Source organism: Macrobrachium rosenbergii, chromosome 48 (assembly GCF_040412425.1).
Source record: "Macrobrachium rosenbergii isolate ZJJX-2024 chromosome 48, ASM4041242v1, whole genome shotgun sequence".
In the NCBI taxonomy this organism is placed as follows: Eukaryota; Metazoa; Arthropoda; class Malacostraca; order Decapoda; family Palaemonidae; genus Macrobrachium; species Macrobrachium rosenbergii.
In genome coordinates, this window is record NC_089788.1 from 27597259 (window position 1) to 27622936 (window position 25678).

Consider the following 25678-nt stretch of genomic DNA (forward strand, 5'->3'; position numbering starts at 1 on the left):
ACACAGAGAAAAGCCGCAGAGTGGGAAGATAGAGAGAGAGAACTATTCCGAAGTGTGGGAAGCAGAAAAGACAGAAAGAGAAGAAGTGTGTTAGTGAAGAAAGACTCTCTCAAACAATAGTCCCCGTAATCTAATTCGTTAAGTCTCTAAAACCATTATTTCAAAGTCTCAAACCATTATCTTAAAGTCTCGAACCATTAAGAAACAGTTAAGAACTATAGGTGGAACTGTAAGACAAAAATCACAAATAAAGAAGAAACGGGAACAATTAATCATTTTCCCTTTAACCTCGGTAATTTACAATTTAATAACTGTTTTAAAGAGCCACTTGTTCCTACTTACAATAATTACCACACGCCCTACGCGGACGGGCGTTACCTTAGTGTTGGGCCCTTTGAAGGAAAGAAACAGGGTCCGACAACATATATATATATATATATATATATATATATATATATATATATATATATATATATATATATATATATATATATATATATTATTAATGTGGGTAACCACTTTATAAGCAAACCCAACACCCCAACTGATTTGTAAACTAAACAAAGTATTTTCACACTGATAACTGACTGAGGAAGGCCATGAGAAACTCGGCCCCTAAGTAAATTTCTCTCCTTGCTCCCCTTTTTGGTGCACCTGTTTATCTTTCCTAAGACCTGGTGACTGCTTGAATTACCTCTTTTCAGATAAAGGGCGAATGGAGATGGAAGCCTGCCGAAATCCGCCAGAAAGGTTGAGTCCCCCATAAAAGCTAGCGAACATGGGTTGCCAAAAGTCACCAGAATTTGGAAGGTCTTGACATAGAAAATGGAGAATTGTAACACATGACTGAGTCGCCATCTTGTGACCCCAGTGCCACCTGCAAAGAGCAAGATATTAAGCCCCTGAGGTCATAAAGCCCAGAGACAGCTGGCCTCGATCTCCGAACCCTACTGCTAGCAGACCGACACACATCCCCTGCGTGCTCCTTATTGAGCTGACCACTCACGTGGTCATCTTTCCACCACTCAGTTACATTACCTGTGCATTCCCATTAAACTCATCCCTCCATCCCTGGTAAAATTCGACGAGGCTCTCCATCGCAACGTCATGCGGTAACGTCCTGATTCGAGGTTCTTTCAGTCACATATCTTTAATCTTTCACTGCACTTTCATTTTCTTTTCTGAAGTATGAGTTATCACAAAGACCTGACTCACTTAGCTCAGTGTGAATTTTAACGTAAGCATATCGTAACAGAATCGAGTTATCTTGGCACCATATGTGCAACCCTCAATTCGCCCAAAATCGTTATATTTATCCTTGTGTTACTGCTGACATTATCTAAATGCAAACTGTATTCCTAGCTGTGGAAGCAACTGCTTGTCTTGTGCATCATGCCGTGGCCCAATCAATTCTTCTGTATCCCTTTTAAGAAGATTATTCATAGACTCTTCAATAATTGAACAAAACAAGTGCTGTAATATCTAACCATGTGGCAGACCGTTGTACCTGCCTATCATTCCCCAGTCTTTTGATTGACGTGCTTAATTGTAAATACATTTCATTTAAAGTAAACATAAGTGTTTATCTAACAGTTCCTTGTTGAAGTACAGCCTTCAGCCCAACTGTTTTTCTATCTAAGTTCCTACCTGACCTTGCAACTGCAGTCAGAATCTCAAGGTGTGTTAGTAAGGTCCAAGTTCACCAGCTAGACCCCAGATTGGACCCATGAACAAGGAATCTGGTAACTAGGCCAGGTAAGAAGCTAATAATATATATACATATATATCACTAAATCCATGTTGGAAGGTGAATGAAAGCCAGGACTTTGAACAGTACTTTCGTAGTTTATTCTACATTTTCAAGTTCACTTGAAAATGTAGAATAAACTACGAAAGTAATTCCTCAAAGTCCTGGTTTTCACTCACCTTCTGACATGGATTTAGTGATATTCTCAAGCACATGTTCCTTCGTGCTACACTGGAGATATATATGTGCGCACACACACACATACATATATATATACACACATACAGTGGTACCTTGGTTAACAAACAGTCCTGTTCACTAACAAATTGGGTTACAAACCAGATGTTCGAAAAATTGTTCTGGTTCGCAAACTGTACTTCAGGCTACAAACACACAAACATCCCCCAAAAGGATCCATTGAAAGCACCCCAGTTTTTTTAGTGGAGGATGGAGCATCATCATAAGTATAGCAGTTGATGAAATGCAGAGAGAGAGAGAGAGAGAGAGAGAGAGAGAGAGAGAGAGAGAGAGAGAGAGAGACCACTGCCCAGGTTGTTACACCAATATATCGATTTGCAAGTCAAATAATAGTTGTATTGAGAATGATAATTTTAACAAAACTCTTCTTTTACTGTATCTAATCATATTGCGTGAATTACTCTCATATTATCGTATTACAAAATATGAACAGAGTGATCATATGCCATTTGCATTCTGGTTTTGTTTACATTCTTAAAATCATCAGCTTCCATAAATTATCAAATCTAGGTTTAAAAACTCATCTACTTTATTTATAAACATAGTAAATTAAATGAAGTACATGTGTGATTTTGTCAGTTTCAGGCATTACTTTTGCCTCCAAATCGTTTTGGAGTTTGCTCATTATTCGTTTTTTTAGCCACAGCTATAATACCTGCTGCTTCAAGTTAGCGGCATACTTTCTTAACACCTTCTCCATTGCGTGGTGGATGAATAAAAATCTTTTTTATTTTTATTTATGGAATTACACTGAAAAGAAGCAAGTTTTTAATAAGATAACTTTAAAGCAACTCTTCGTAAACATGTGTTAGTTATGGTAAAGAACATCAGCAAACAGCTGTTTATTAACCCTTAATCGCCTGTTGGACGTTTTAAACGTCGTCAAAAATTGTCTGTTGAATGCCGAGTGGACGTTGCAAACGTCGACTGGAAATGCTTTTTTTAAATATTCGCGGAAAAATAATTATAGGCCTAGTTTGAGGAAGATTTCAAATCACGCGCCTTGGCGGATGCTGGGAGTTCAGGGATCCAGGTGTTGTGTTGTTTTGAGCATCACCCAGACGCCGCATGCGCGAATTCCCTCCTACTCACGCCAGATAGCATCAGCGTCGGACCTTGCGGGAGCGATATTTTTGGCGCAGAGCGTGTTTTGCAGAACTTTGGCGAGTGTTTGCATATTCGTGCTGCAACAGGGCGTTTGTAGATATGTCACAAAGGCGTCAGGACCGTGAAAGCGCATACTGTACTGCCTGTCGGAAGTGAGCGTGTGAGGCGAGTTTTTAGACTGGAAAGCTGAGAAGGACCCAGCAACCAAAGTGAATTTTAACATTCGGTCAACTTTGACTCGACGAAATGATAGAAAACGCATCCGTAAGCCATAATTATTACATTGAGTAACAATCAATCATTTACCTTCATTTTGCAACAAACGGAAAGTCTCTAGCACAATATTTAGAATTTTGGTGGAAAAAAAAAAAAAAATCCTCCGCTCCTGTCATTTCTTGCTCAGCTTGCGAATTTTTCAACTCAGCTGCATAAAGTGTTAAATCAAAAATGTAATTTCTGAATACAACAAAAATATATCATTCCTTTTCTTGCGTCACGATAACTGACAAAAAATTTTGCGTCAATTTTTAGAAAACGCATCCGTTTAATTATTACATTGAGTAACAATCAATCATTTACCTTCATTTTGCAACATAAAGTCTCTAGCACATTATACATCAAAATGTGCGCAATTTCATTTCATATTACGTTACAAAAATATATCATTCGCAATTTCATGTAGAATACAGCAAAAATATATCATTCAGCTCTTCACAGTTTTTAATATTTACATCGAAATCACGATAACTGACAAAATTTTAACATTCGGTCAACTTTGATTCAACGAAATGATAGAAAAACGCATCCGTAAGCCATAATTATTACATTCGAGTAACAATCAATCATTTACCTTCATTTTGCAACAAACGGAAAGTCTCTAGCACATTATTTAGATTTTTGATGAAAAAAAAAAAAAAAAAAAAAAAAAAAAAAAAACTTGCAAAGCTCTGCGAATACGCAAAAATATACTTTAGCTCTTCGCAGTGTTTGAAAATCCTGTCATTTCTTGCTGTCAGATCCGTAAGTTATAATTATTACATTTGAGTAACAATCAATCATTTACCTTCATTTTGCAACAAACGGAAAGTTTCATATTTATTTTTGTTCATGAAAATCCTGTCATTTCTTGTTATACATCAAATCAAAATGTGCGCAATTTCATGTAGAATACAACAAAAAATATGTCATAAATTTAGCTCTTCACAGTTTTTAATATTTTTACATCGAAATCGCGATAACTGACAAAATGTTAACATTCGGTCAACTTTGATTCAACTGAAATGATAAAAACGCATCCGTAAGCCATAATTATTAAATTCGAGTAACAATCAATCATTTACCTTCATTTTACAACAAACGGAAAGTCTCTAGCACATTATTTAGATTTTTGGTGAAAAAAAAAAAAAATTTTCCTTCGCTCTGCATCGCGTACTCCGCTGAAAATCCTGTCATTTCTTGCGTCAGCTTGCACGTAATTTTTTTCGCCGTTTCATATTATTCGTTACATAAAGTGTTATACATCAAAATGTGCAAAATTTCATGTAGAATACAACAAAAAATATGTCATTCCTTTAGCTCTTCACAGTTTTTAATATTTTCGCGAAATCACGATAACTGACAAAATTTTAACATTCGGTCAACTTTGATTCGACTGAAATGATAAAAATGCATCCGTAAGCCATAATTATTACATTGTAACAATCAATCAATCATTTTTACCTTCATTTTTTGCAACAAACGGAAAAGTCATTTCTCTAGCACAATATGTAGATTTTGGTAGAAACTTTTGAGTTTTTTTAAAAAAAAAAAAAAAAAAATCAATCATCAAAAAAAAAAACGTGAGCTTGCCATAATTATTATCTGGTAATAATCAATCATTTACCTTCATTTTGCAACAAGCGGAAAGTCTCTAGCACAATATGTAGATTTTTGGTGAACTTTTTGAAAAAAAAAAAAAAAAAAAAAAAAAAAATTCTTGAAAGCTCGCGCGGTTTTCCGCTGAAAATCCTGTCATTTCTTGCGTCAGCTTGCCGTTATTTTTTTCGCCATTTCATATTATTTGTTACATAAAGTGTTATACATCAAAATGTGCGCAATTTCATGTAGAATACAAAAAAAAAATATATCATTCCTTTAGCTCTTCACAGTTGTTTTATATTTACAACGAAATAACGATAAATAGAAAAAAATCAACCTTAGGTCAACTTTAACTCGATCGAAATGGTTCAAAAATGCAACTGTAAGCTAAAAAAACTCACAGCCTAGTAATATTCAATCAATTTCCTTCATTTTGGCACAATTGGAAAGTCTCTAGCACAATATTTTGATTTTTGGTGAATTTTTTGAAAAAAACTTTTTTACGATCCACAAGCGTTAATTCATGCATCATTTTGTGATAATATTTTCTCTGTGTTGCTTTAATCGTTTTACAATCTGTTATATACCAAAATCATCGCAATTTAGTGTACAATACAACTAAAAATAAATTAACTCATTAGCTTCAACCGTTTTCCTTACAGCGCGATTTGTATACAATTTATTTTTTTTCGCTGTCATATATTCCAATTTTTATGATATGATATTTTTTTATTTCTGATGGTTGCATACTAAACTTCAGGCAATGAGAAAAAAGGAGCCAAAAATGAACTCTTAATCTTGAAAACTAACCGCGCTGTGATTTTTGAAAAAACTTTTTTCGCCAGCGCTACCTCTCGGAGGCCGCCGGCATATGGGAGACATTTTTGAAAATAGGGCTTCGGCGTTAAAGGTTTAATATATATACTGCAGGACAGTAAAAGCTTTAGCATAATTTTCAGAGATGAAAGCAATGTAAATTAATAAAGAAACAGTAACAGTAACTCATGGGATGCTCGTAAGCAAGTGGTGTGCCAACTAGGAGCGCCCGATTTGAAAAAACAGTTCAGCACTAGATCTGGTGGCGAAAACCTCAAATTGATATTTCCATTTCGCACCAATACGTATATCCATAAGTACGATATACCACGGTCCATTATCTCGGTGCACTACTGTATTTGTATATAATTAAGGTTATTTTAATTTAAGTGTATATTCTTTGTCCCAAAAAAAAACATCAACAAAACTGAAAAAAATCAGCATTTATGATATTTGAATGAATTATTTGTATTTACATTATTTCAAATGGGAAAAATCTATTCAGGTCGCAAACTTTTCGGGTTACGAACGGCATCCTCAAACGAATTAAGTTCGTGAACCGAGGTATAATTGTGTATATATATACATACATATATGGGCGTGTATACTACAAAGGTCATTGCTCCATTATTTAGCACTGAAATGTGATTATCCAAGATATCCTCAATAACCTACGTTTGGCACCCACTGCTCCTCCACTCCACAGGGAATTATGAGCATTGAAATCCCCAAAGAATAAGGGTAGAAAGATGATATGAAATATGAAGGAGATGAAAAAATAATGAAAAAAAGAAAAAGAACACAGGAAATTTTGAGTTCGGCCAGGGGAAAAAAGTTTCCTCCAATTTGGTTTGAGAGCCTTCTTCCCCATCAGACAGCTGGAACATGGAGGAAAAAGTCTGATGTTGAAGTCATGTAACTTTATCAAAGCATTCTCTCATAAGGAAGGGAACATATCAAGTAACAGCACAAGAACATTCATGCTTTTCTATCAAAGATCTGCAAAAAAAAAAAAAAAAAAAAAAAAAAAAAAAAAAAAAAAAAAAAAAGTGTCATTTTGCAGTTACCCATGATCAGAAATCAATTACTGTAATGAATTTTGTATGCCCTAACAACAAATTACCGTCAAAGAAAGTCATACAGATCGATACAGTAATGAAAAACCCTACATTCCACAAGTAAACAATGCTGACAACAAAGCACAGCATACTTACAGAATTCCCATAATATGAGAACTGTGTGTAGTCAAATACTATCTTATGTCTTTGTTGTTCCCATCGGCGTCTCTCCATCCTCTTTTCCAAAACTGACTCATCAAACCTTGGCCTTTTTCCTCCTTCTTCATCACTCTCTTCTTCTTCTTCATCACTCTTACAAGAAGAAATAAATTATAAGTCTAGAATATAAAAAAGGCCATAATTTGAATTTCATGTACATCAACTATAATGTTTTTAAATTAAATCAAACAAATTTTTACATACACCCATTAGCCAAAATTAGCTTTAGTTTATCCAAATGATTTCCCAGCCACACCTATTTGGCAGATCTTGAAAGTTGGAAAACCACAATATGCAAGCCAAGACCATGTTCCAGCAACCAAGAAAGCATCCTGCTCATTTCTCTGTGCCTACCTCTCTTGAGATGAGTGTTGGGAAGGGATAAAGGCACTGAAACTTCGATTAGTGAGTTTGCAGAAAAAGTGTTTCATTGTAACAAGATTGTTTGTTCATGAGCCCATGAACATCATCCCTAAACAAAGAATCCTTCGAGGAGTCAGCTGGGATTTCTGCATGTTAATCATCAAGGCCAGATCCTGGGCCATGAGAAGGGTCCTCCTAACACTTCTCTCTTGAATGAGCCAATCATCTAAACAGAAGGATATCTTGATTCCCATCAGATGGAGCCATTTTGCGAGGGGAGCAAGAACTGGTAAAAACTTGTGGAGCCATCAAGAGACCGAAGCACAGAGCACGGAACTGGAACATTGTTCTCACGTACAAACCTTAGATACTTCCTTGAGTCCCAATGTATGGGATCGTGGAAGTACGCCCTGCGCATCTATGGATATCATCCAATCTCCCTGGCGAATGGATGACAGGATAGTTTGGTTTGTCTCCATCCTGAACTTTGTCTTCTGGATGAAGACATTCAGGGAGCTGACATCCAGGGCGGGCCTCCAGCCTCTGGATGCCTTGGGCACCACAAACAGACAGTTGTAGACTCCTGAGGAGTTTATGTTCTCGACTAACTCTCGCCCCTTCCTGAGGAGGGACGAAACTTCCTCTATGAGGGCCAAAAACCTCTTTGAGCCTACGGAGTAGGCTGTCAATACTACTGGCGTGTTGACCAAAGGAGGTTTTTCTTTGAAAGGGATGGTGTAACCCTCCCTCAGGACATTTATGATCCAAGGTTCTGCCCCTTTTTCCCTCCATCTCTCTCAGAAGGGAAGGAGTCTGGCTCCTACTGGAGTTCAGAGGACATAGTTCTCACTTATGGGAGGAAGCTCTAGTCAAGGATTTCTTAATGGCACGTGAGATGAACCGGCAGCTAGATTGGGATCTAGAATAAGTTCTCTGCCTGCTGCCATGATAGGGACATATCTGTAGGGGAGAGATTGTCCTAGAAGCAAAAGCAGACATATCCTTAGGCGGCCTAGATGACTGGGTCAAAAGATCCTGGGTGCTCTTCGTCTGAAGATCTGACGATATCCCCAGAAATGTAGCCTGCGGGAATAAATGATGACGGTCCAGAGGGGAAAATAGGAGTGCTGACATCTGCGAGGGAGTAACTCCCTTAGAGGTGTAAGAACACCATAGTTCCCTCTTTCTAAGAACTCCATTGTATGAAGGGAAACCAACTCTTGGGAGGCATCCCTGATACCTTTATCTATGCATGAGAGTGCTCCTAGCCAGTCAGTACCACTATCTTCGGACAAAACAGGGCAGTCCTTAATCTTATGAGCCACAGCACCCACCACCCAGTCAAGAAAGCTTAAAACTTCAAAAACTTTAAACAAGTTCTTAAGGCGGCCTAATTCTGAAGAACATAACATAATCTTTGCTGAAGAAAAGGCAGATCTTCGAGACAAGTCAATCAACCTGGAGAAGTCCCCCTGGGAGGAGACAGACACTCCTAGGGAAGGAGCTTCCCCCGTGGCATATGATAAGTATCTCTTCTTGGATAACCTGGAAGGAGGAAAGCTGAAGATGGCTATTCCTTGATCCCTCTTCTCCACCAGCCATCCATCAACATCACACTAGGCTTTCTTCGCTGAGGAAGAAGCACCAACTTGGGCAGCTTCGTATCAAAAGTCTGTGATTCCATTAGAAAGGCAGAAGTGGGCAAAGATGGGGCTGCAGGTGAAAAGAAACTTGGAAAGGTAACTAGAAGATACCTAAACAGAGATGTGTAAGCTGATGGGCAAGCGTCCTGAACAAGCACATCACCTTCCTCGTTAGAGAATACAGGAGATAAACCCAAGTCTGGAGGTTGGGGAGCCGACGGAGCCTTCTTGAGAAGGCTCAAAATGCTGTCCAATGCTTTGAATGGGAACCATAGCTGTGGGCACCTGTGTACTGGCAGCATGCTTAGCCTGAAGGAGAGGAGACGGTTGCACAGAAGAAGGCACTGGGCGTTTAACTGCTTGAGCCCCAACCAAAGAAGACAGAGCTGAGAGGCAGACAGCAGAAGCTAGACAATCGGTTGAAGACAGGTGCTCAGGCACTGATGGGTGCTCTGCAACAGCTGGACATACGGACGTCACTGAACATTCGGCATCAACAGGCGCTCAAGAGGAGGCGGGAGCTCAGGGACTGAAGGGCGATCAGGTGCTAGTGAGTGCTTAAGACATTCTCAGGCACTAGGGCGATACCGGGTGCTCGACACCCAAGGAAACTTCAGAAACTACAGAGAGCTCGGGCGCCAGAGGGACCTCAGGTGCTGGAGGCTGCTCAGGAGAAGACACCTTGAAAGATGAGGAGCACTTATGAGAAGTTGGGCGCTTGAAAGCCAAACTCCAACTCTCTCCCAAGGGAGACACTGAAGAAAAACGTTCTGAGCTGTCCCAGTGATTGCAGGATGGACAAGGGCTACACAGGTTCCTTGAATCTCTTAAAAGGCACTGGAGGAGAACGGGACATACCCATCAAACGTCTTTTCAGAGGATGTGATTCATCCACAAAGTGCCATTGGCGCCTGGGACTAGACTCATTCAAACTTGATGAAAGATATGTACATCCAAAGATACGCCTTTCCAGCGGTGCTTGGCTGCAAGCTGGGATTCAGCAACAGGTTCAACCGAGGGGCGACTACCCATGGGCAGACCCCACCGACCTCCCTTAGGCTACCAGTTTAACTCCTCCCAGGTTTAGGGGAGTATGCCACTAGCCTTTGCCTAGGAGAATCGGCGGGATGGGCAGCCACCTCCTCCACTAACACTTCACTAGAACTAGGTGTTACCGGGCGCTCCAAATCACTCTTGTTGTCCAATAGGACTTTCACAAACGATGCCAACTGGGTAATGGATTCCATATTAATTTGAGCCTCTTATCAATCTTCAACTCGAGACTGGCTATAAGGTTGGGTTCGGAAGCGAGAGAGCCAGGTAAAGGAGAGGGTTGCAAAGATGGAGAACTGGGAATGGGATTCACAGAAATCACAGGAACATCAACATCGACATTAACATTAGAATTAGGAGACTCCTGGCTAGCTAAAGGCTTACTAATCTGTCTAGCAGTTGCCTTCCTCTTCTTATCCCTAGCCAGTTTATTCAAATGTGACCTCAAAGTCTTCCATTTCTTACTGTCCCAGTCAGAACACTTGTTACATCTTAAATCCACTGAACATACCTGTCTTCTACAGTCTGTACAGATAGTATGTGAAATGTATGATTCTTTAGTAAAACGAGTATTGCAGCCTTTGCTGCAGTACTTAAAGCTAGTTGAACTCCAGTCTGATATTACTAAGAATCAACTACAAGTTACAATCGGGAAAAAAGTCACAAATTCAATAAATAGTGTTTCAAAAAGAAACCTAACTCTAAGCATACCGCAAGGCTACCAATGTAAGAATACTTCACCAATAGATGAAAGGTCAACTGGAAAAATAATGAATTTCAAAATAATGCTGCTGCTAATAACTGGTGTACAGCCATCAGAAACAAATTGAAGCTCTTTTGTTAGTTGTTCCTCTCTTTCCCTGAAAGTGGGCAGGGCTAGTCACCTACCCAAACCAAAATAGCAAGACCCGCAAATTTTAAAATTATGGCTGCCGAGCAAGTGAAACTAATAGGAATGTAATTACTTGGTAAGTTACTTATATAAAAAAAAAAAATTATCTCTGTATAATACAATGTTTAAACTTGCTGTTGTCCAGATTCCCTCATCACTGGTTCTTATATAAATTTACAGAATGAAGGCACCTCTGCTTTGGGGCAGTATGTAACTTCCCTAGGTCTCAAGACTTACCAATTCGCCCTCTCATATTACCAGTCATTATGAAAGCACAGGTAGCCTGGTCAGAATGTAATATCTTTCTCCTCAGATGTCATAAAAAAAACTCCACATTTACTAAAATGAGAACTTATGCAAAAAGTTGACATGATACAACAGAAAAAAAATTACTCTTTCGAAGTTTACCCAAGGGTAAATGTTAATATAGTAATGTTGATTTTACAACTATGACGAAAATTCTCAAGATGATCAGAAACTTACCTCATCTTCTCGGAAAACATCACTGAATGCAGGCACCTGCTCATCATCTCCTAACTTAGAAAGGATTCGAACCTGTTTGTTAAAAGCCAGATCCTGAGTAAATTCCATATCTAAAGCAAGATACACATAGATACTGCATAATGAGAAACAGAAAAGTCAAGTACTGTACATTGATATTAACAAATTTACATGATTAAACTCTTGGTAGTACACTTCTCTAAGTAAGTAACTGCAAAAACTTGATTGAGTGGCAATAAATTCATGAATTTATACAAATCATGCCTAAATAAGCAAAAATTTGTCAATGTAAGAATATGAAAGTGAATGAAACTATAATATGGCTTCCTCATATTTGAGTATATTACACGATTTGTGTCCAGAAAATTATGAATGTCACAAGAAGATTAAACAATTAATAATGATAAAATGAACAAGTACAAAGTAAAAACTCACAACCTACTAATTGAATAATGTTCATAAAACTCTGAACACAGCACTTGACAGGATACTGTTATGCATTGTAAGAATAACTGAATGGAACCACATCACTCAGTAAGACTTCCAAATTGTAAATTATTACATAAATTTCAAATGAAAGTACTGTATGTGACTTGTCTCACCTGCTCTCCACTGTAGATGTTGCATATATCAAGGGGGCGATGATTGTCCGCAATGAAAAAGATGATATCGTCTGCAGGCTGTAAAAGGTCAACCACATCAATGCACCCACCGCAGTTGATTAAAATGATGTGTTTGATCTGAAAATATGACAAAAGTAATGAGCTACAGCAATATATCTACAATTTTCCAGACACTATTATATTTTACATAAAAAGTAAACAAACGGTTATACTGCAGAAACTGGTTCAATTTCCATAAGTTCTAGTTGTAAGTATGACATTTTTATGATATAATAGTTTTATATATACTTACCAAGTAATTACATACCTATAGTTTCACTTGCACAGCAACTAAAATTTTGAAATTCACAGGTTGCGCTATTTGTTATGGGTAGGTGACTTAACCCTGCGCACTTTTGGGGAAAGAGAGGAACAACTCAGCAAAGAGCTTCAATTTGTTTATGCCCTTGTGTTCATAGGAGGGGAGGAGGGAGGGCTACGATCACGTAATTACTTGCTAAGTACTGTATATATAAAACTTTATTTTATCAAAAAGATGTCCTTTTTATATAAGTAACTTACCAAGTAATTACATAGCTGATTCGCACATTGATAGGAGGTGGGGCGCATGGACAAATCTACCCCAAAACATTAAAAATGGTGATGAATTTGAAAATGGAAAAAGTTGCTAGGATTGATACAATGCTTGTTGTTTCCTTACCTGATAAGAGAGCTACTGCAGGAAGATACTGCCTCTGGTTGGCGCTCACCTCATTGTATAGTGGCGTGGCGGTATAGCCATGGAGCGCCTGCTACGTCAGTGGGAACTCTGCAGCGATGGTTGATTCCGATGGCTAGCAAAGCACAAAAAATTGCCCCTGCCCTGGGCGCAGTATCACAAAAGATAACCATAAAAAACGACACCGTCACTTACACCACATAATTAAAACCACCACCCAACCAATGAAGAACTGGTGGGTACTCCACGTACACAGTACCCCCAGGCTCCCCTAAAGACTCAACACCCTATGTCAACGGGAAGAGAAAAAAGGATGGAAGGGATGCTTCCTACACTCATTTCCCCAACACCATGCAAGCCACTGAAAACAGACCAAAGGTAGTGCAATTATTATACACGGTTTCTGTTTCACACAAGTACAGTAATGGAAAGCGAACTCTGACTTGCACTTACAAAAAGTCGACTGCAAAACTGATGAGAGAGAAGTTATGTCTGAAAACCAACAAAGTGGCGACAGCTCTTATTTTCTGAACTCTAACTCTAAAAGAGAGTAAAACATAATCCCCAATCAGGGATGTGCTTCCAAGACGATGCCTCTGAGGACGAATGCCAGGGCATTCTTAGACAGTGGACGAGATGGGTTCTTGAGCTCTCTTTTCTTCTTCTGGGCCCAATATTTCTGTCAGATTCTTAATGATAAGGAACAAGATCAGGGTTTAGACGGGGTCTCAATTTTGGCTAAAAACCCAGGGTAAACAAACGTTTTGCTGTCGCTAAGGCTGCCAGAAAGTGTTTTTCTAGTGAGATCCCTTAACGAAATTGAACGAAGGGGCTCAAAACGAGGACCAAAGAGCCATTTGAGAACTACACCTAAGTTCCAGGAGACCACTCCTACCTCGTTCTGTTTGGTGGTGTCAAAGGACTTTATGAGATCCGACAAATCTTGATTTGAGGAAAGATCTACTCCCCTATGTCGGAAGGCAGAGCTTAACATGGCCCTATAACCTCTAATAGTGGAAGTAGACAGACTTCTAGAGGTTCTTAAATATAGCAAAAAATCAGCTATTTCTGCTACAGGAGTCTGAGAAGACGCAATATTGTGTCTTCTGCACCAAGAATGAAATATTGCCCACTTGGCTTGGTAGACTTTGTCGGAAGATTGGCATCTACACTTGGCAACAAACTCCACAGCTGATCTTCAAAAGCCCTTCGCTCTAAGGAGCTTCCTGGCAGTTTGTAACTTGTCAGGGCCAACCCCTGATGGAGCTGCCTGAAGTGAAGTTGTCTGAGTAGATCTGGCCTTTGAGGTAGGAGCCTCGGAAAATCCACTAGAAGGTTGAAGTCTAGGAACCGCTCCTTCAATGGCCAGAACAGAGCTATTAAAATCATTGACACTTTTGATGAGACTGAAATTGGTTTATGACCTGTCTCACCAGGCTGAACAGTGGGAAGGTATAGAGGTCTTTGTTTGACCAGTCCTGCACATGGCATCTGTCTCCCATGCTAGGGGATCCGGGACTGGTGAACACAACAACGGGAGATGATGGTTCCTGGTGGCTGCAAATAGATCCAGGATTGGTTTCCCCCTACTTTCCACAGATCTAAGCAGACCAGAGGATCTAGGGTCCACTCTGTGGGGAGAACCTGCTTCTAACGACTCAACTCATCCGCCAGAACATTTAACTTCCCCTGAATGAAATGTGTTAGGATTCTGGTTTGATTCTGGTCTGCCCAGAGGAGGTCTCTCGCTGCTTCATATAGGGAGGAGTGAGTCCCCCCTTCTCTTTTTGATATAAGACATGGCAGTAGTGTTGTCCGAGTAGACTGCCACTGTCTTGTTGCACACCTCCGACGCGAAGAACTGAAGTCCTAAACGTATCGCTTTTAATTCTTTGACATTGATATGTCAATTTTTCTGTTCCGGGGACCATGTCCTGGACACTTCCTTGCTCCCCATAAGAGCTCCCCAACCTAGATTCGATGCGTCTGAGTAGATGTCTAGGTTGGGGTTCAAAGAGAGGAGAGACTTTCCCCTCCAAAAACTTTCTTTTGGAGGTCACTCTTCATTTTGGGAGCCACAGGAAAAACGAACATGTCTGGGAATTTCTTCCTGTCCCAGCTAATCCTTAGGAAGAACTGCAGAGTTCTCATATGAAGTCTGCCTAGAGAGATGAACTGCTCCATGGAGGACAATGTACTAGAAGACTCATCCACTTGTTGGCTGAGCAGTTTTCGAGAGACAGAAACTTGTACACCGTCCTCAAGCAGAACTTTACTCTTGGGGGATGGAAAAACCCAAAAATTCCAAGTCTGTCATCATTCCCAAATATAGAATCTCCTGAGATGGAGTCAGCTGGAACTTCTGCATACTGATTAGTAAGCGCAGGTGTTGGGCTAGGAGAAGGGTCCTCCGAAGGTCCTCCGTACACTTCTCACTTGATTGAGCCTGAAGAAGCCAATCGTCTAAGTAAAAGATGTTGATTGCCAAAAGATGGAGCCACTTTGTGAGGGGAGCGAGAACTCTGATGAAGACTTGTTGAGTCATTGAAAGGCTGAAGCACAGAGCATGAAACGGGAATACTGTGTTCTTGAACACGAACCTGAGGTACTTCCTGAAGTCTGGATGGATAGGAACGTGGAAAGGAACGTCCAGCATATTGATGGAAGCCATCCAATCTCCCTGGGGAATAGATGACAGGACAGTCTGATTCGTCTCCATCCTGAATTTTGTCTTTAGGACGGAGAAATTCAGGGCGCTGACGTCCAGGACAGGCCTCCAGCCTCCTGACAACTGGGGAACTACAAACAGGCAGTTGTAGAACCCTACAGAATTTACGTCTTCGACTAACTCTATTGCCCCCTTCCTGAGGAGGAACAAAACTTCTTCTGAGAGGGCCACAATCCTCTCTGAGCCTTCAGAGTAGGCTGTCAAGACGATGGGTGTGCTAACTATGGGAGGGTTCTCCCTGAAATGGATAGTGTAGCCCTCCTTCAGGACATTTACAATCCAGAGTTCTGCTCCTTTTTCTCTCCATCTCTCCCAAAAGAGGAGTCTGGCACCTACTGGAGTACAGAGGACAGTCCTCACCTTCGAGAGGAAGATCTAGAGAACTTCTTGATGGCGCGTAATGAGAAACAGACGCTACAGTGGGTTCTAGAGTAAGCCCTTTGCCTGCTGCCAAGAATGGGCCGCATCTGCAGAGAAGAGACCATCCTGGAACCAAAGGCAGCCACCTCTTTAGAACGTCTAGAGGACTGAGCCAAAAGGTCCTGAGTGCTTTTCTTTTGGAGGTCTGATGTAATTCCAAGCACTGTGGCCTGTGAGAACAGGTGATGTTGATCAAGGTGAGAAAACAGGAGTGCCGATTTCTGCAAGGGAGTAAACTCCTTAGAAGTATAAGAGCACCAAAGCTCTCTCTTTTTAAGTACTCCCATTGCATACAGAGAGGCCAACCGTTTTGCTTACAGCGCGATTTGTATACAATTATATACGAGTTTTTTTTTTTCGCTGTCATATATTCCAATATTTATATATGATAATGATATTTTTTTTCATTTCTGATGGCTGCATACTAAACTTCAGGCAATGACAAAGAAAAGGAGACAAAAATGATCTCTAATCTTAAAAACCAAGCGTGCTGTGATTTTTTGAAAAAACTTTTTTCGCTTTTGAAGCAAACTCCCGAGCATGCATGGCATACGGGAGACGTTTTTGTAAATAGAGGCTCGGCGTTAGAGGGTTAATATTAATATTATCTGAAAGTTAATAATATTAATATTAATATAATTTGAAAATTAATAAATCATTTATCATACAAAACAAATAAACATACGCATGCATAACAATTCTCTCATCTCAGTATGAGAGAGAGAGAGAGAGAGAGAGAGAGAGAGAGAGAGAGAGAGAGAGAGAGAGAGAGAGAGAGAGAGATAATTATTATTTTCTTTAACTTATTAAACTTAATGTTAATATCTGAAAATTAGTACTGTAAATCATTATTTTATAAAATGTATATGTAGGTACAATACAGTATTTAGTCACGAAAATAATTTAAAAATACTGAATATTGCTCTAAGAAGAAATCTGCGAATGGGTGAATATTCCCAAATAATTTATAGGGTTCCACAGAAAATCCTGCGAATCGTTGAGGGCACTGGATTAAGGAGTTGCAGAAGGAGATGGTGCTGAGCGCCCGAAGGCTGGAACTGGACGATCAGCCAAAACTGGGCGTTTGGGTGCCAGTGGGCGCTCGGATGTTAACGGGTGCTCTGAGGAGCTCAGAGGGTAACAAGCACTAATGAGTGCTTGGAGATTCTTGGGCGCTCATGCAGTAACAGGCACTCAGATGCTAAGGAGTGCTTGGAGACTCTAGAAGGCATGGGCGCTAATGGACTCTAAAGTGCTACTGGATGCTCTGACTCCAAGAAAAACTCAGGAACAGCTGGACGCTCGTGGGTGTTCAGAAAAAGACTGACATTCAAAAGATTATGAGGAGCGCTTACAAGAAGCAGTGTTTGTGAGCCGAACTCTGACTCTCTACTATGGGGTGCTCTGAAGAAAAACGCTCTGGGCTGTCCCGGTGACTACACGACAGACGAGGACTACCAACAGATTCTTCGAACCTTTAACAAGGCACTTGAGGAGAGCTTGTCACATCCACTTGGGTGTAACTATTCCGCAAAGCGCCATTGGTGCCTGCGACTAGAATCCTCTGAACTTGAAGAAAGACAATGCGCATCCATAGAGACACCTTTCCACTGGCTCTCTTTCACAACCTGGAAGTTGGCAACAGGTTTGACTGGGGGGCTGACTACCCATGGCCAGACCCCACCGACCTCCCGTACACTACCACTGGGACTCCTCCCAGGTTTAGGGGAGTATGCCATTGACTTCTGCTTAGGAAAATCGGCAGGATGAGTAGCCAACTCCTCCACCAACACTTCACTGGTACTATTCGCACTAACTTTGTCCAATGGGGTCGGGTTCGGAAGCTTGGGAGCCAGGTAAAGGAGAGGGTGGAACAATTTGAGGACTGGGATCAAGAGTTACAGAAACAAACTGAAGCTCTTACCTGAGTTGTTCCTGTCTTTCCCCGAAAGTAGGTGGTGCAAGTCACCTACCCTAAACAAATAGCGTGACCCATGAATTTCAAAATTTTAGCTGCCGTGCAAGTGAAACTATACCTGTGTAATTACTTGGTAAGTTACTTATATAAAAATTTAACCTTCATACGAAATTCACTTGTCTTGATTAAATGTATGTAATTTTTATTTTTTACTTACAAAACTTCCCATATCTTGAAACACCAGTTTAAACATGCTTAAGATTAAAACAATATATGGTAATTTTCTTTTAAGAAGTAGTATCTAAACTAATTAAAACTGGCAGATCTGGAGTACACGTATGCACAAGGAAGGAGACCTAGTGTCCCTCTGGTTATCTCAGATGCAAAAAAGAATGCAGTCGTCAAGATACCTCAATTGGTTGATGCAGACAACCAAACTATATATCCTCATGGTTTGAGTTCAGCTCTGTTCACAACTGGTGATCAAACAATTGCTGATAGTAATCATAAACATGACAGTATGTAATGACTGAATACCATGGCAGATGGTGGACAAATATGATCAGTATACAACCAGATATGATAACAACAGTAAAGATTAAACATATAGACTCTTTTGAGTTTAAATTATCACTGTTGTAATCATATCTCATTTGTATACAATCCAAATATGACATTTTTTTAATAAAATAGTTTTATATATCCTTACCAAGTACTGTAATTACATAGCTATAAGTTTCTATTAACCGGCAGCTAGAACTTTTGAAATTCACGGTAGCGCTACTTTTGTTTTGGTTAGGCGACTAACCCCGCCCACTTTCAGGGTAAGAGAGGAACTAGCTTAGCGAAAGATCTCAATATGTTTATACCTTCCTGTCCATGTGATGGGATGAGGGAGGGCTCTGATCATATAATCACTTGGTAAGTATATATAAAACTTTATTTTATTATAAAAATGTCATTTTCATAAAAGCAACTTACCAAGTAATTACATAACTGAATCCCACATTGAAGGAGGTGGGATGCATGGCCCCTATCTATTCTAACACATTAATAATTGTAATGAAATAAGAATAGAAAAAATGCTAACATTGGTAAAAAGTTTGCTGGTTCCTTACCTGGCGAGAGAGCTGTTACAGGAGAATACTGCCTCTGGTTGGCGCTCATCTCACCCAGTAGCGGAGTGGCGGTATAGACAGGAAGCGCTTGCTACTTTAGTGGGATTTTTTACTGCGAAGGAGTTCTCCGATTGCAGATAAAGAATTAAAATGTTGCCCCTGCCCTGGGCTCAGTACCATACACATAAAAACAACCAGAGTAAGCAATGTAGTAGCCTAGACCATAAATTAAAAACCACTACCCATCACAGAAAAAACAAACTGGTGGGCACTACACATACATAGTACTCCCTGGACCCCCTGCGACTCAACACCCTTGTTTCAAGGTGAAGATAAAAAGTAGGGAGGGGATACTTCCTACACTCCCTCTCCCAACACCATGCCAGCAACTGAAAATGGACCCAAGTTACTGCAATTTTCATATATGTTTCGCCTTTGTTCAAGTAACGAGAGGCAAATATTGACCTACACTTCCAATATGTTGTCTGGATAATTGAGGAAAGCGACAAATTATTTTTCAAAGACATGGACATGGCTACAGCTGTCACTTCGTGTGCTTTCACTTTCACTAATGGTAAGTCATCCTTCTTAAACTGTGAATGAGTCTCCAGGATAAGATCCATAAGAAAAAAAGTTGCTCGATGCACCACAAATCTTTTCAGTTCTTTGCAAGTAGTATTTTAGTGCCCTTACAGGGCAAAGGGTCCTTTCTTCCTCTTCAGGTCCTAAGATATCTACCAGACTCTTGACAGAAAAGGAGCGAGGCCACAGATTGGAAGGGGTCTCATTTTTTGCTAAAAACCCAAGGGTAAATGAACAAATATCATTACCTGAGAGAAACTGATTCTCTTATCTAAAGCATGTAGTTCGCTAAAACGCTTAGCTGTAGCTAATGCTACCAGAGACAGTCTTCTTGTTAAATCTCTCATAGAGATTGAACTTAGAGGTTCAAAACAGGGATCCGACAACCACTTTAGGACCATGTCCAGGTTCCAAGCTACTAATTTTTCTTCCTTTTGTTTAGTCATATCAAATGACTCGATAAGATTGGACAAATCCTTATCAGAAGAGAACTACTTCCCTGTGTCTCTATACTGAGCTCAACATTGCTCTGTAGCCCTTAATGGTTGAGGAAGACAGTCTTCTAGATAATCTTAAATAAAGCAGGAATCTCCAATCTCTGCTACAATTGTCTTAGAAGACGAGATGTTTTGTGTTCGGCACCATGAACTTGGCCTGATATACATTACTCGAGGACTGGCGCCTGCTTCTTGACATAACACAGCGCCGTGGTATTGTCCAAATGGACTGTCACTATCTTTCCAAACACTTCCAGAGCAACCTCTTGCAATCCCCAGTGAATTGCTTTCAGCTCTTTTACGTTGATATGCCATTTGCTCTGTTCTGGATTCCAAATCCTGGAGACCTCCCTGTCTCCCAGGAGAGCTCCCCAACCTAGGTGTGAAGCATCTGAATAAAACACTAGGTCGGAGCTCAGAGGAAGGAGAAATTTCCCTTGAGACAGTCTGTCCCCAGAGTTCCACCACAGCAGGTCCTGTTTGAGATCCCAAGTTATTGGGAAATCAAAAGTGTCCGGACACTTCTTTCTGTTCCAACTGGTTCGTAGATATTATTGCAAGTTCCTCATGTAGTCTTCCCAGGGATATGAGTTGCTCTATGGAAGAGAGGGTCCCTAGTAGGCTCATCCAGTTGTTCACAGAGCAAGACTGAGGGGAGAGGAATTTTGCCACTTTCTCAGGGCTGGATTCTATCCTTTTGAGGGGAGGGGAAAACCCGAAAAGTCAGAGAGTTTATCCTCCTCTCCAAATGTGCTGTCTCCTGAGAAGGAGTCAGCTGTGACTTCTGAAAATTTATTAAAAGGCACAACTCCTGGGCTAGAAGAAGGGTCTTTTGCAGGTCCTCCGTACACACCTCCTTCAGTCGAGAACAAAGGAGCCAATCATCCAGATGGAGCAAAATGTTGACCCCCATCAGATGTAACCATTTCGCTATGGGAGCTAAGACTCGCTTGAAAACCGAAGCAAAGGGCTCTAAACAGATACACCCAGTTCTTGAAAACGAACCTTAAAAACTTCCTCAAGTCCTGATGAACTGGGACATGGAAGTATGTGTCCCTCATGTCTACTGAAATCATCCAGTCCCCCTGATGAATGGATACAAGGACAGATTGGCTCGTTTCCATTTTGAATTTGGTTTTCTTGATAAACAAATTCAGGGCGCTTATGCCCAGGACTGGCCTCCAGCCCCCTGAGGCCTTGGGGACTACGAATCCCAGAGAGCTGGTATCCTTGACCACTTCGATGGCTTCTTTCTCGAGGAGGGAAGACACTTCTTGGGAGAGGGCAGAAAACCTCTCAGAGCCTACTGAGTAGGCCGTCAATGCGACAGGCAAGCTGGTCAAAGGAGGCTTCCATGTGAATGGAATGTAGTAGTCCTCCCTCAAAACTTCCACAATCCAGGTTTCTGCTCCTCTCGCCTCCCATCATTCCCAAAAGCAGAGGAGCCTTGCTCCTACGGGCGTATAGAGGACGTGATTCTCACTTATGTACGGGGGTTTTAGTGGACTCTTGAGTACCCAAGAGGCAAAGCAGGCATTCACACACGGTCTGGGAAAGCCTCTTTGCCTGCCCCTACCACAAAAGGGCTGAGGTTGGACAGGGGAAACCGTCCCAGATGAGGAAGCCGGAGTTTCTCTAGGGCGCCTCGCATACTGAGCGAGGAGGTCCTCAATAGATTTCTTCTGAATATCAGAAGAAATCTGAAGAACTGTGTCCTGTGGGAACAGGTAGTTTATCCAATGGGGAATATATCAGAGTGGACTTCTGTGAAAGGGTCACTCCTTTTGTGGTATAGGAACACCAAAGCCCCTTTTCTTCAAAATGTCCATAGCAAAAAGGGAAGCCAGCTCCAGAGATCCGTCCCTTGGGGCCTCTCCAGTTGGGTAAGAAAGATATCTCCTCTGTGAGAGCCTCGACGGAGGGCAACTAAAGGAGGCTCTTCCCTGCTCTCTCTTGCCTGAGAGCCAGCTTTCCACTTCATGTAAAGCCTTCTTAGCAGAAGACAGAACCATCTTTGGAAGTCTCGTAGAATTGACTGTCTGGTTGTCCATTAAATATGTAGATGCCGGGGAAGCTGGAGCTGAAGGAGAGAAGTTAAGAAATGTTGCTAACAAAAACCTTAGCAACTAAGCATGAGCAGTTGGAGGGGTGACTGGGTCCACTACTTCCTCCTCTGAAGAAATGGGAGACAACTCCGCAAGAGGTTGGTGTGTGAAGGGGGTGTCTTGATTTACCCCATTATATTGTTTAACTGTCGCTGAATGGACAGAAATGAAGGGCCCGCTACTGTGGGAGCTTGTTGCACAGAGGCCAGACACTGAGGAGGAGGGGGCAGCTGAGCGGCAGCTGGATCCAAAACCCCAATTACAGGAGTAGGTGTCAGGAGCTTAGAAGAAGCACTGGTGCCCTGGGAAGCTCTACAGATAGTGGGCACTTAGAAGACAAAACAAGCTCAGGAGCCAACTGGTGCTCATGCACAGAAAAAAGCTCAGACGCCAAAGGGCGCTCAGAAAGACCTGAGCATTCTGACAAAAGACATTCAGAAGCTAAGGGGAGCTCTGGCACCAATGGATGCTCTGGTGCCAAAGGCCTTAATCCAGAAACTACAAACTCAGGCGCTGAGGGAGCTGGAGCTAACGGGTACTCGGAAGCGTGCAGGAGTCCCATATCAACAAACGTAACAGGAGCTGGTAGTTCAGGCGCTAATGGGAGCTCAGTCACTTTCTTTAGTCCAGGAGAACGTTTTGGCACAACTGATGGGCGCTTGGCCATGTTGCTAACGAAGAAGAGTGCTTGCAAGAGGGGACTAGGTGCTTAACTGTCGATAACTGTCCCCCTAACTCTGGGTGATCTTCGGAGAAGCGTTCAGGACTGTCCCAAAGGCTGCAAGACAGCTTCACTAGACAAGATTCTTTGGGCTTCTTCACAGGCACTGCAGGGAAATGAGACACTTCAATTAGCACGTCTCTTTAAAGAACGCGATTCGTCTTTAAAACGCCATTGGCGCCTGGGAGCTAGAAAGACTAGATAAAAGACAACTCACTTCCATACAGACACCTTTCCAGTGGCACTATGTCGTGACCTGGGAAGCGGCAACAGGTCCGACTGAGGGGGCAACTGCCTGTGGGCAGACTCGACTGACCTCCTTTGGGCCACCATTTTGGCTCCTCCCAGGTTTAGGGGAGTTTGCCAGGGACCTTTGCCTAAGAGAATTGGCGGGACAGACAGCCACCTCCTCCACTGACACTTCACCAACACTTTTTATACTGAACTTATCCATAAGGACTTTCACTGAAGCACCTATCTATTCCATTGTATTCACTAATGATTCAAATTTTTTATTAACTCTCGACTCAAGGCTGGCAATGGGGTCGGGATTGGGAGTAAGGGAGCCAGGGAGAGGAGATGGTGGAACAGATTGTGAACTGGGATTAGGAGGAATAAAAGATACAGAAGCATTATCAGTCACAGACTTAGCAGGAACCTGGCTAGATAACGTCTTTTTACTATTGGCTCTAGAAGCCACTTTCCTCTTTTTGTCTCTGTCCAGTTTTGACAAATGATTATTCAGTTTTCCATATTTTGACATCCCAATGCCCACATTCATGACAAGTCAAATCGAACAAATCTGACCCCTCCAAGATGTGCAGTGTGTGCGGGTCATTACAGGCTTTAGTTATTCTAGTACTACCGCCTCTGCTGCAATAACGAAAACTCTGGAAACTAGAATTGGACACTGCTGACAAGTCTAAAGTCAACAAAGCCTAGAATGTCTAAGATCAGTACATTATAACAGTCAAAATCAGCAGGTCAGGTCTGAAAAAGAACCTGATGCTGTCTAATATGCCAAAGGCTATAAGTCAAATTCGGTAGGTTAGGTCTGAATAAGAACCTGACGCTGTCAAATATGCCAAAGGCTACCATAAAGAGCATACTTCACCGATTGTTGTAACTACGACCGAGAAGCTAAAGAACTCCAAAAATTCACTGCTGCTAATAACTGTTGTACACCCATCAGAGACATATTGAGCTCTTTTGCTGAGCTAGTTCCTCTCTTACCCTGAGGGTTAGTCGTAACCAAAACAAAAGTAGGGTTCAAAATTTCTAGCTGCCGGTTAATAGAAACTTATACCTATGTAATTAATTTTCAGTTCATTACATACTGCAATTAACATATAACATTATTTTGATACCTTCCCTCAATTAGGCTCTTTTAATTCTTTTGAATATCAAGGTAAATTACAGTACTATTAAATATAACCCATGCTTTCAAATATTTAGCAGCAGGTGGAGGAATGCAATCAAATGTACAACAGAAAGAACCTTAAAGCAATAAATGTGAATTTACACTGCATCTATGCAGTCTCACCTGTTCAGCATGATTCTCATACACATTCACTAGGTCCTTCCTCTTCTGTACAGGTACAACTGTGTACAATATGTGGTCTGTTCTGAAGAGTGACTGAAGAATTTTGCTGGCACAAATACCATCCACATCAAAATGAACCAGCACCAAAACTCGCTGAAAAAGAAAACATATATCTGTACTTCTGAGCATAAACAGACACTGATCACTTGATAATTTCATATCTGTCATCAGGGCACTAGAAGACAAAATTAACAAATATATAAACTATCATTAAAATCTACAATACATCTAATCCTAAGACTGTCTTTCTTCCAAGGAAATCATAAATTTAAATTGATGCATTGATTGCTTGTTAACATACAAGATGAAAGAAATAACACAAAATATGTACAATACCTTTATACAGTTTTTTTTAACCCTTAAACGCCAAGCCTCTATTTACAAAAGTGTCTGACGTATGCCAGCGCAGTTTGAGAGTTAGCGCCGAAGCGGAAAGAAAGTTTTTTTTTCAAAAAATCACAGCACGCTTAGTTTTTAAGATTAAGAATTCATTTTTGGCTCCTTTTTTTCCTCATTGCCTGAAGTTTACTATGCAACCGTCAGAAATGAAAAAAAATATCATTATTATATATAAATATTGGAATATATGATTGCACGAACAAAAAATTTTATATAATTGTATACAAATCACGCTGCGAGCAAAACGGTTAAAGTTAATGAGTTTTTTTTTTCGTTGTATTGCACAATAAATTGCGATGATTTTGGTATATAACAAATTGTAAAACGATCAAAGCAACACAGAGAAAATATTATCACAAAATGATGCATGAATTCGTAACGCGCGGACGTAAAAAAGTTTTTTTAAAAATTCACCATAAATCGAAATATTGTGCTAGACTTCCCGTTTGTTGCAAAATGAAGGTAATTGATTGAATATTACTAGAATATAAGAGATTTAGCTTACAATTGCATTTTTCGACCATTTCGTTCGAGTCAAAGTTGACCAAAGGTTGAAATTTCAGCACTTATCGTGATTTATATGAAAATATTTCGAAATTGATAGAAGCTACAACCATGAGTTATTTTTTGTTGTATTCTACATGAAATTGCACACATTTTCATATGTAAAACTTTATGTAACGGCTAATATAATATGGTGCAAAAATTACGACAAAGTGACTAAAGAAATTC

The 25678-nt window shown here is 40.6% G+C and overlaps 1 protein-coding gene across 2 annotated transcripts in view; it reads right to left on the reverse strand.

Moving 5' to 3' along the window:
• The window catches only part of Cdc45 (cell division cycle protein 45), a 118698-nt gene that overhangs the window by 76377 nt on the left and 16643 nt on the right, over positions 1–25678 (reverse strand). Inside the window, exons 2-5 of one of the 2 annotated variants that reach the window (XM_067091552.1) lie at positions 24488–24640; positions 12117–12254; positions 11497–11568; positions 7000–7155 (exon numbers count right to left, since the gene is read on the reverse strand). In XM_067091552.1, coding sequence (XP_066947653.1) covers positions 7000–7155; positions 11497–11568; positions 12117–12254; positions 24488–24640 — 519 coding nt within the window. The remainder of the gene's footprint in view (positions 1–6999; positions 7156–11496; positions 11569–12116; positions 12255–24487; positions 24641–25678) is intronic. The other variant, XM_067091554.1, reaches the window with a different exon arrangement.